General features: G+C 32.4%; 1 protein-coding gene across 1 annotated transcript in view; it reads left to right on the top strand.

Annotated features, from left to right (window-relative positions):
- Positions 1-13,003, top strand: part of SUGCT (succinyl-CoA:glutarate-CoA transferase) — a 755,391-nt gene that overhangs the window by 147,004 nt on the left and 595,384 nt on the right. Inside the window, 1 exon segment of the mRNA XM_079151764.1 lies at positions 8,163-8,306. Within this exon segment, the coding sequence (XP_079007890.1) occupies positions 8,163-8,306 (144 nt within the window).

Genomic DNA, 13,003 nt, shown 5'->3' on the forward strand with positions numbered 1-13,003 from the left:
TTTTAATTGGAATTGCATTGAATCTGTATAGCACTTTAAGTAGTATGGCCATTTTGACAATATTAATTCTGCCTATCCAAGAACATGGGAGATCTTTCCATCTTCTAAGGTGTTCTTTAATTTCTTTCTTTAGTGTTGTATAGTTCTCATTGTAGAGGTCTTTCACCTCTTTTGTGAGATTGATTCCCAAGTATTTTATTTTTTTCGAGGCTCTTGTGAATGGGATAGTTTTACTAACTTCTCTTTCTGAGGATTCATCGCTTATGTATAAAAATACATTAGATTTATGAGCATTGATCTTATATCCTGCTACTTTACTGAATTCACTTATGAGTTCTAAAAGTTTTCTGGTGGAATTTCCTGGTTCCTCTAAATATATAATCATGTCATCAGCAAATAGTGATAACTTGAGTTCTTCTTTTCCTATTCATATCCCTTTAATTTCTTTGGTCTGCCTAATTGCTCTGGCTAGAGTTTCAGGGACAATGTTGAATAGAAGTGGTGAAAGAGGGAATTCTGCCTTGTTCCAGTTTTTAGGGGGAATGCTTTCAGTTTTTCTCCATTTAGAATGATATTGGCCATGGGCTTAGCATAGATGGCCTTTACAATGTTTAGGAATGTTCCCACTTTCCCTATTTTTTCTAGCGTTTTGAGCATGAAGGGCTGCTGTATTTTATCAAGTGCTTTTTCTGCATCTATTGCAATAATCATGTGATTCTTGACTATAAGTCTGTTGTTATAGTGAATTACATTTATTGATTTTTGAATGTTGAACCAACCTTGCATCCCTGGGATAAAACCCATTTGATCGTGGTTCACTATCTTTTTAATATATTTTTGTATGCAATCTGCTAAATTTTTGTTGAGAATTTTTGCGTCGATGTTCATTAAGGATATTGGTCTGAAATTTTCTTTCCTTGATGTGACTTTGTCTGGTTTAGGTATCAGGGTGATATTGGCTTCTTAGAATGAGTTTGGAAGGGTTCCCTCCTCTTCTGTTTCATGGAATACTTTGAGTATTGGAATGAGCTCTTTTTAAAGGTTTTGTAGAACTTGACTGAGAACCCATCTGGTCTCGGACTTTTCTTTGTTGGTAGGCTTTTGATGACTTCTTCTATTTCATTACTTGAAATTGATCTATTTAAATTGTTTATGTCCTCATGGTTCAGTTTAGGTAATTCATATGTCTCTAGAAACCTGTTGTTGTCTTCGAGGTTTCTATTTTGTTGGAGTATAGATTTTCAAAATAGCTTCTAATTATGTTTTGTATTTCACTCGTGTCTGTTTTGATATTTCCTTGTTCATTCTGAATTTTAGTAATTTGAGTTTTCTCTGTCCTTCTCTTTGTTAGTGTGGCTAAGGGTTTATCAATTTTGTTTATTTTTTTCAAAGAACTGACTTTTATTTTGTCAATTTTTTCAATTGTTTCTTTTCTTTCAATTTCGTTGATTTCAGCTCTGATTTTAACTATTTCCTGTCTCTACTACTTTTGGTGTTGATCTGTTTTTCTTTTTCTAGGGCTTTGAGCTGTAGTGTTAGGTCGTTTATTTGTTGATTTTTTTCTTCTTTTATTGAATGTGCTCCATGAAATAAATTTTCCTCTAAGTACTGCTTTCATAATGTCTCAGAGATTTTGATATGATGCATCTTTGTTCTTGTTTACCTCTAAGAATTTTTTATTTCCCCTGACATACACAATTTAAACTGATCAGTTTCAAGCAACAAAATAAAAGTAGCCATCAAAAGCCTATCAACCAAGAAAAATCCAGGACCTGATGAATTTCCGGCCGAGCTCTATAAGATCTTCAAAGAAGAACTCATTCCAACACTCCTGAAAATATTCCATGAAATAGAAGAGGAGGTAACCCTTCCAAACTCATTCTGTGAAGCTGATATCACCCTGATACCAAAACCAGACAAAGACACATCAAGGAAAGAAAACTTAAGACCAATATCCCTAATGTACATAGATGCAAAAATTCTTAACAAAATTTAGCAAATCACATACAAAAATGTATTTAAAAGATAGTGCACCATAATCAAGTTGGTTTCATCCCAGGGATGCAAGGTTGATTCAACATCCTGAAATCAATAATTGTAATTCACCACATCAACAGACAGAAAGTTAAGAATCATATGATTATTTCAATAGATGAAGAAAAAGCATTTGATAAAATACATCACTCCTTCATGATCAAAACACTAGAAAAAATAGTGATAGTGGGAACATACCTCAACACTGTAAAAGTTATCTATGCTAAGCCCATGGTCAACATCATTCTAAATGGAGAAAAACTGAAAGCATTCCCTCTAAAAACTGGAACAAGGTAGGGATGTCTTCTTTCACCACTTTTATTCAACATCATCCTTGAAACACTAGCCAGAGCAATTAGGCAGACCAAAGAAATTAAAGGGATATGAATAGGAAAAGAAGAACTCAAGCTGTCACTATTTGCCAATGACATAATTCTATATTTAGAGGATCCAAAAAACTCCACCAGAAAACTTCTAGAACTAATAAATGAATTCAGCAAAGTAGCAGGATATAAAATCAACACTTGTAAATCTAATACTTTTTTTTTTTTTTTTTTGGTGCTGGGGATTGTACCCAGGACCTTGTGCTTGTGAGGCAAGCACTGTACCAACTGCGCTATATCCTCAGACCCTAGTGCATTTTTATTCATAAGTGATGAATCCACTGAAAGAGAAATTAGGAAAACTACCCCATTCACAATAGCCTCGAAAAAATAAAATACTTGGGAATCAATCTCACAAAAGAGGTGAAAGACCTCTACAATGAAAACCAAAGAACACTAAAGAAAGAAATTAAAGAACACCTTAGAAGATGGAAAGATCTCCCATGTTCTTGGATAGGCAGAATTAATATTGTCAAAATGGCCATACTACCAAAAGTACTATAAAGATTCAATGCAATTCCAATTAAAACCCCAATGACATGTATCATAGAAATAGAGCAAGCAATCATGAAATTCATCTGGAAGAATAAGAAACCCAGAATAGCTAAAGCAATCCTTAGCAGGAAGAGTGAAGTAGAGGGTATCACAATACCAGAACTTCAACTATACTACAAAGCAATAGTAACAAAAGCAGCCTGGTATTGGTACCAAAATAGACAGGTAGATCAATGGTACAGAATAGAGGACATGGACACAAACCCAAATAAATACAACTTTCTCATACAAGACAAAGATGCCAAAAACATTCAATGGAGAAAAGACAGCCTGTTCAACAAATGGTGCTGGGAAAACTGGAAATCCATATGCAACAGAATGACACTAAACCCCTATCTCTCACCCTGCACAAAACTCAACTCAAAATGGATCAAGGACCTTGGAATCAGACCATAGACCCTGCATCTTATAGCAGAAAAAGTAGGTCCAAACCTTCAACTTGTTGTCTTAGGATCAGACTTCCTTAACATGACTCCCATAGCACAAGAAATAAAAGCAAGAATCAATAACCGGTATAGATTCAAACTAAAAAGCTTTCTCTCAGCAAAGGAAACTATCAGCAATGTGAAGAGAGAGCCTACAGAGTGGGAGAAAAATCTTTGCCACATTCACTTCAGATAGAGCACTAATCTCCAGATTTTATAAAGAACTCAAAAAACTTTACATCAAGAATACAAATAACCCAATCAATAAATGGGTTAAGGAAATGGGCAGACACCTCACGGAAGAAGATCTGTAAGCAATCAACAGATATTGAAAAGATGTTCAACATCTCTAGTGATAAGAGAAATGCAAATCAAAACTACCCTAAGATTCCATCTCTCCCAATTAGAATGACGATTATCAAGAATACTAGCAACAATAGGAGTTGGTGAGGATGTGGGGAAAAAGGTACACTCATACATTGCTGGTGGGGTTGCAAATTAGTGCAGGCACTCTGGAAAGCAGTATGGAGATTCCTTAGAAAACTTGGAATGGAACCACCATTTGACCCAGCTATCCCACTCCTAGGCCTATACCCAAAGGACTTTAAAATTAGCATAATACAGAGATATAACCACAACAATGTTCATAGCTGCTCAATTCACAATAACTAGATTGTAGAATCAACCTAGATACCCTTCAATAGATGAATGGATAAATAAACTGTGATATATATATATGCAATGGGTAATTATTCAGCCTTAAAGAAAAATTATGGCATTTGCAAGTAAATGGATGGAGCTGGAGAATATTATGCTAAGTGAAATATGCCAATCCCCCCAAAACCAAAGGCTGAATGATTTCTCTGACAAGTGGATGGTGATAGAAAAAATGGAGGAAGGATGGATTGTGTAGAGGAAAATGAGGGGTGTGGAGGGGGTGGGGGAAGGAAGGATAATAGAATGAGACAAACATCATTACCCTATGTACATGTATAATTACATGTGTCTCTACTTTGTGAACAATCAGAGAAATGAAAGTTGTACCCCATTCATGCACAATGAATCAAAACTAAAAAAAAAGAATATCGAATCTTCTGATTCATGAGCATGTCTTTCTATTTATTTAGGTTTTTAATTTCTTTTAACAATGTTTTATAGTTTTCAGAATATACATTTGCACTTTGTTAAATTTACTTCTATGTATCTTATTCTTTTTGATGTTATTGTAATCATAACTATTTTATTTATTTCACTTTTGGTTTGTCTATTCTGTGTAGAATACAATAGATTTTCCTGTATTGTTTTGTAATCTTGCTTAACTCCTTTATTAATTCAGAGAGGTTTTTAGTGGATTCTTTAAAATTTATTAGATACAGGATGATCACTGCAAACAGAGATGGTTTTACTTCCTATTTGCAATCTTCATTCCTTTATTTATTTTTCTTCTTTAACTACACTGGCTAAAACCTCTAGTATAAAGTTGAATCATAATGGTAAGAGTGGGTATACTTGTCTTCTTCCTGATCTTAGGGAAAAGCATTCAGTCCTTCACCTTTAAGAATGGTATTAGTTGCATTTTTTAAAATAGATGCCCTTTATAAGATTGAATAAGTTCATTTCTATTCCTAGTCTGTTGAGTGTTTTATTATGAAAAATGTTGAGCTTTAATAAATGCTTGTTCTGCATCTGTTGAGATGATCATGTTGCAATACAATGTTAGCCTCGAAAAATGAGTTGAAAAGTGTTTCCTTTTCCCTAGTTTTTGGAAGACTTTGTAAAGAATTAGTATTAATTATTTTAATGTTTGGTAATGGTGGTGGTGGGGAAGCCAGGGTTTTTTGTTTGTGTTGAAAGTTTTTGTTTACTAATTTAATCTTTCTAATAGATGTGCATTTGGTTTTTCTGCATATTCTTTAGTCAGTTCTTGTAGTTTATATCTTTCTAGGAATTTGTCCTTTCATCTAAGTTATCTGACTTTTTGACTTCCAATTGTTCAACAATCCCCATGTAATTCTTTTTATTTCTGAAGGGTCATTGATGATGTTCTTTTATTCCTGATTTTAGTTAATTGAAGCCTCTATTTCCCCCCTTGGAAAATTCAGCTAGATGTATGTCAATTTTGTTGGTATTTTCAAAGAATCAACTTTAAAAAATTTTCTGTTGGTTTTCTATTCTTTATTTCATGATATCTTGCTGTGATCTGTATTATTTCCTTCTTTTTTCTTGCTTTGGGTAGAGTTTGTTGTTCCCTTTCTACATTCTGAAGGTGGAAGACTAGGTTATTGATCTTAGATCTTGCTTTTTTTTTAGTAAAGCAGATAAATTTCCCTCAAACACTGCTTTAGTTGCTTTCCATAAATTATAGTATCTTGTAGTTTTATTCCATTCATCCAAAAATGTTTTCTAATTTCCTATGTGATTTCCTCTGTTACTCATTGATATTTGGGAATATGTTTTTTACTGTTGACATATTTTTGAGTCCCAAATATGCTTCTGTTAGTTTAATTTCATCCTGTTGTGATTTGGGAGTACATTTTATATGAATTCCTCTTTAAAATTTATTTTAGCTTTTTTAATGTTGTAGGATATGGTCTGTCTTAGAGAATGTTCTATGTGTACTTGAGAAGAATGTTCATTTGTTGTTCTTAGCTGTGTTAGATATTGTTGGTTTATATTGTCAATCTCATTTTTAATTTATGTCCTATTAAGTTGTTTCATCCACTATTAAAATTTGCTTATTTCACTTTACTATTATTTATTCTCAAATTGTCTATTTCTACCTTCAAAACTATTGCTTTGGCAGTTCTGTTGTTAGGTGCATATATACTTATAATCTTTACATCTTCCCAATATCTTGTCTCTTTTCTCATTATGAAATATCCCTCTTTTTCTCTAGTAACATTTTTGTTTTGTTTTAAAGTATATTTTATCTGATATGAATGTAACTACTCCAGTATTCTTAAGGATGCTGTTTTCATGATATATCTTTTTCCATGATTTTACTTTAATATATTTGTATTTCTGAATCTAGAATGTGTTAGCAGGTCTCTTTCAATTAGTTTTGAATGATCATTTAGTCATTTTTACCAGTGACAGTGTTTTCTCTAATATGGGGGTAAAACATTATTCCATTTTCATGATTTATATAATTAGTATTATTGTTTTTTTAATGTTTATATATCTCATGTTGTTATCCTGAAAATGTAGTTATATTAATCAGATATAGTTCCCTGATTTACAAAATTAAAATATAACTTAAAGGATTTATTATCTTAATTTTTCCTATTTATCTGAGAATTAAAAATGTCAAAATATACTCATTTTATAGCAAGAAACCACATATCTATAAACTTAAATTTGAACTCGTCTCTCCCTTGTGATGCATTAGATAGTCTTAAATTCCAACAACAAAATTGAAGTTTGCTGATTCAAGCCATTTACATCACAAGTTTTGACAATAGTAATAGAAGGCTGCTAGATAGTCCCCGTTCTCATGGCCATATATTACTTGAAATTATGTTGAAAAGCAATGGAAAAATTTTTAGCCACTTTATTGTCTCAATTATTTGCTTTTATTATTTGTTATTCTTGTAAGATGATTAACATTGTATACATATGGGTTGCAGGAAAGCATAGTTTCTGAAAATGACTCAATAGCAGGTGGAATTAATGAATGAAGATATTTATGAATGAATGTGTCAACTGGATGAAGTATGAAATGTGAATTCTTAAGATATATTTTGCAAAGAAAGGCTTAGCAAAATTCAAAGAAGTCAAAGTAGAAGTCTGATATAACAATGGCTGATAATGTGGATAATTTCGATACGTGGCTTGTATAGAAGACCTACTGTGTGTCATGCACAGTTCTAACATCTTTTCTTATGAGCCAAGGATTGGATCATTACATTAGACTACATGAATTAGAGATGCTAATAAGATAGTCTTTTATTGATAATTTCAAGGACACACACAATTAAGAGGCACAGGTAAAACAGAGAGTCCTGGATATTGAGAGAGGCCACCAGATTCTTTCTTATCACAATAGAAAAATTCTCAAGCCCTGAGCAGAAGGTAAAGTCCTTAAAAATTTAAACAGGTTATCTCATGCAGAAAGCAGCAGTATAGGCCATGAAATATCTTTATTTTTTACCCAGATAGTTGCCTAGCTCATGCCTTGTGCCTCATGCCCCATGTCCTATAAATCTATAGATTCTAGGTTTGTCATAGTAATCCTAAAACAGAGGTATCTTGATAAAAGCCTTTAATTGAGAAGCATTCTATTTTTTTTTTAGCAAATGCTATTAGACTATTTGCCAGTTATTGACTTGATAGTAAGAAAATTAGATCAGGCTCTCCACCTACTGAGACAGCTTTGTACCTAACAGACAATATTGCTTTATTCCTTTCTCCCCAACAGATAAACTTATTTAAATTTAAATTCAATAATTTATTTTGTTTTAGAAAAAAAGGGAAAATATATTAAACAAGGAACTTCTGATGTGTTTTAAAAATCTTTTATTTCATTTGTCTTGGTGTAGTTTGGTTATTTGCCTGAGGAAAGAAATATAGGGCTTAATATACAATAAAATAAATATATTCCCATCAGCAGATACCCTCAATAGTAACTTGTTAGATTTATTTGTGTGTGTGCCTGCATACTTCATATATAGTTACTTCCTTTATTTAACTGTAGAATATTTGAAGAATAATATAATGGTTTTAATTTTTAATTTTCTCTGTTTTTCTCAACCCAACTTCAAATCAGGATGGAGATCCAGTTCGCCCAGGAGTGGCCATGACTGATCTTGCCACTGGCCTGTATGCATATGGAGCCATCATGGCTGGATTGATACAAAGATGTAAAACTGGAAAAGGACTGTTCATTGATTGTAACCTACTGTCATCTCAGGTACCAATTCAAATAACATTTTAGGTAATAGTTTAGAAACATATATCTGAGTTACCTTTTCCTATTAAATCCTGTGGTCACATGTACAAAAAAACCCAACTAAAACCAAAAAAAGCAAAATAACAGATAAAAAAAAGCAACAGAAAGTCATAACAAAAATTGCTCTGTTTTGATGCTTTTCTTTTCATATTAAAATAAATGAACCATGAAGATTTTGTTGTAATATGGATGTTGTTAAGGTAGAATTTGAGACTTCTTACTAGAATATTCTATTACTATTAGAGCCAAGAGTATAGTTTCTCCTATTTTATTGTCATGTGAACTCTGTAACTTCATTTGATCACAGCTTCTTCACCTTTTGTGTGCCATGGATCCCTTTGGTAGTCTGGTGAAATTTGTGACCTAACCTTGAAAATCATATTTTAAAATTAATAACATGAGATACTTAAGGTTACAAAGGAAGCAAATGTATTTCAATGTAAAATAATTTTTGTATTATAATAAAATGATTGGAGGGGCACTGGGGATTGAACTCAGGGACACTTGGCTACTGAGCCACATCCCCGTCCCTATTTTGTATTTTATTTAGAGACACGCTCTCACTGAGTTGCTTAGTGCCTCGCTTTTGCTGAGGCTAGCTTTGAACTCATGGTCCTCCTGCCTCAGCCTCCCGAGCTTCTGGGATTATAGGCATGTGCTGCTGCTCTAGGCATAATGTGATTTTTACTAACATGTTACACTTCAAGATATAGAAATGGATTTAATACCATTACAATTTTGAGATATGGTTGAGCATAAATGATATTTCAAAAAATATGTAATAATATGATATGAAAGTATGTATATTTATTGGTGATAAAATGATAGGTAGTGCTAATATTCTGGTGATTTTGTTATCTATATGCATAATTGAAGAAAATGCTAAATTTTTATTAGAAATTTATGAAAATAAAGATATAATTTCCCCATTAAAGTTAATTAACTCCCAGAATTCTGTCAGATTAATACCCCTAGTTTAGATAGGTATCGGTTATGTTGCACTAAATACTAAACTGTTGAAATGAAAGGGTTAACTCACTGTCAACATGACATTTTGCCTTCTTTTTTACTGGATCAGACCCAGATGCTGTACCATATGTGGAAGTTGATTCTGAATAGATAATTTTTCAAGGATAGAAAAAAGAAAATATCTAATTTGTGCAAGGAGACATTTTACTGTGGGAAAAATTACTTTCTAGACATAGAGACCTCAGTTGGGAATTTCAGATTTAAATGGCATACATGGGAAAATAGTAAACTTGGAACACTGCTTTGGAGATTTTTTTCTCTTAGGCAAAATTAAGGAGGTGTATAGAAATAAGAAACATCAATATGGTTGAAGGTGAAATACTATGTATGGGTTTTTAACAGCAGCTTTGAGTCACATTCAGAATTTTAATGGTTTTATAAAAGGATTAAATATTCTCTTCAAATGAGTAGTTTTGCTCCTTTACAGAGAACCACAGATGCTAGTTATGGGAAGGAGCTGAAAAATCTTTTCTTCCCTTTCCTAATTTTAGAGTGTAAGGAACCTCAAGTAGGTTAAATTATTGCATAAATATTGCACATCTAATAAGTACGGAAGCTGTGGTGTGTGACCTGTGCAGTCATAGAGGGTTCTGGGCTTAGTTTAAATGTCCTGCTTTCTCTGTCTTGAAATTCATAGTAATTTTTGAACAAGAGACCTATATTTTAAATTTTGCACAGGTCTTCCAAATTATGTAGCAGGTCTTGGAATTGGGACTCTACTTAAGTCTTCTGATCTCTATGTAAGACTTCAGTTATTAATTAATTAGCTTGGAAAAATAATTCTATCATATTCTATCATTGTAAATGTCTTCTAACATCTAACTAGAAATTCACCATGTGGAGTGTTTTCTTGTGGGGGGCATTTACAGGAGGATGGAATTACCTCTAGAGCTGCTTCAAAGTGAGTGTAAACTCATGCATACATACACACACACACACACACATTTTTTAGTCATTTTTGGTGTGCGAGTGTGTGTTTGTTTGGATGTTTGTTGTTCATGTTGATCCTTGAGACTCTAAGTTCCACGAGCATAGGGACAGTGTTTGTTTTTATTTTCCATGATATCCTCAATGTCTTGCCCAGTGTTAGTTAACACTAACTTTTCATAACAGAAAAATCTTAAACTTTACTTTGTCTTTCAATTTAAGATAACATTCTATATCCAAAAAGAAAAAACCAAACCATGAAATGATTAAAATTTGCTTTATGTAAACGAGAAGTGCTATTTCTAGACAGTTTTCAAAGTAGCATAATAGGAAACTTCCCTTCTTTTTTGAGTGTGTGTGTATGTGATATATATATATATATATATATATATAATGTATATATGCTCATCTGCATTAAACACAACAGTTGTACTTAATTTCAGCTGCTTGGAAAGTAAGTACAATTTTATGCTGTGGTAAAAAACATACCTCTACTTGTTTTGATTGCATTACATAGGATAAACTACGAATTATTTATCAGCTGCTAAAAATGAATTCTGTAGTTCTCTTAGAAGTGATCTAGTGTGCAATATACAAATTATACTTGATTTGACTAGTAGCTAATTATTAACTCAGAGATAATTGCCTCAACCACAACAAAACAATTTCAAGTAGTTCATCGTGGAGACATGACAACTGCCGGGATGTGGTTTATAGTGGGCATCAAAATTTTTGTAGTTTCAAGGGTATAAACTTTTAAACCTTGTCATAAAATTCTTTTGATTTTTTTTAGTCTTAATATGATTTAAAGTTGTCCACTCAAGATTGTCTAATGTCAGAATCTAAACTGTGTTCTTAGATGATATTGGTAAACAACAAGGAAGTGGGTTGGGATGTGGTTCCAATTACTCTGTTGCTCTTATTCTTCTGTTGTGGCTCACAGAAATATCTTTTGGAAGTTTTAATATCCTTCCTGTACTTAATTGTAACCAGGCTCCCTTAATTACTTGCTGCAGTGAGTTAGTTTTTTAGCACCATAATTATTTTCATGTATAGAACATTTTGTCATTTTTGATGCCAGAGTCCTTTCCCCACATTTGTATGTTGTTTGTACTAAATATATCTGAATGTATTACTCATTATTTTAGCATATTTTGGTCAATAAACTTTTGAATCTCAAACAAGTGTAGTTTTTCACTTGAATTTTATAAATTGATCTTTTTGTGTCTTCAGATAACCTACGTTTCAGTTTTCCATTTTACTCTTTTTTCAAAAGCAATTTTATTCAGGTATATATCATATAAAATTCACCCTATACTGCTACAATTTAATGTTTTTTAGTAAATTGAGTGAGTTATGCAACCATTAGTATAAATTGGGGTTGAAAATGAATACTCATACAATCACCTCTGTTCTGGGCTTAACCATGAGGCTGAAGCGGACCAGTGTTGAATAGGAAGAAATCTAGGGCTGGAACAGACTCAGTAGAATTCAGGGTCCATTTTGACTTCTGTGAATCCTAGGAACTTTTGTGTTGGTGGGTTCTTTCCTCTATAAAAATACTTAAAAATATGTTCTATAATAGCATTGGTATAAGGATAAATATAACACATTATTATGTGTTTATTATTATTACATTCATTTTTATTCTGATTTTAAAAGAAAATTAAGACATTTTGTATACTGTTAAAGCATTGTGGATATTGGGCATTGTGCCTGATCATAAGTCAGTTTGAAGAATTATGTTGAGAATGATCCATAAATCGGCTAAATATGCGGAAAGAGAAAATTATGTATTCAGGAAAGAATTGGAGACTGAAAGCTGAGATTATGCTGAAGCAGGGCAGAGTATGAACATGGAAGAGTAGAGAGGCATATAGTCTATGACCAAAGAAATTGAGACAATGAGTAGGGAAAGAGAGAGCTCAAGAAATCAGGAAACAGTAGTTTTGCATTTGGATTTCCCTGTTTTGAGAAGTCTATTGAATTTCTGTATTAAAGGCCTTTATCAGCCTAAAAATACTTAGTTTTTTTGTGTTCAATTTTTAATCCTAGTGCAGCTTTTGTTCTTTAATCAGTGTTTTCCCTAAGACCTGTCAATACTCTATTGACTTAAACTCAGGGAATACAAATGGATATTAACATTTATCTGCAGTGCCACATGAATTTGAGGATTTTTTCACTTCAATGAAAAATGTCTAGAATTTCAATAGGGATAATACTGAATCTGTAGATTGCTTATTACTTTAACAATGAATATTCTATTAATACATGGATATAGTATATCTTCTCTTTTTTTGTCTTTTTACATTTCTTTCATCCATGTTTTATAGTTTTCAGTGTATAGATCTTTTATCTCTTTAGTTAAATTTTATTTTCTTTCTTTCTTTTTTTTTAGTTGTGTTGGGGATTGAACCCAGCACCTTATGCATGTGAGGCAAGCACTCTACCATCTGAGCTATGTCCTAGCCCTTGTTTTGTTCTTGATGTTATTGTAAAAGAGCTTATGTTTTTGATATTTTTTGGATACTTGGTTGTCAGTGTATAAAATGATATTTGTTTTTATATGTTGATTTTGTATCATGCAATTGTACTGAATATGCTTATTAGTTCTAATAATTGTTTGGTGGAGTCTTTAGGGTTTTCTGTATATAAAATCTTGTCATCTGTAAACAAAGACGATTTTGCTTCTTCCTTTCCAG

The sequence above is a fragment of the Sciurus vulgaris genome (genome assembly GCF_902686455.1).
Source record: "Sciurus vulgaris genome assembly, chromosome: 8".
Taxonomy (NCBI): Eukaryota; Metazoa; Chordata; class Mammalia; order Rodentia; family Sciuridae; genus Sciurus; species Sciurus vulgaris.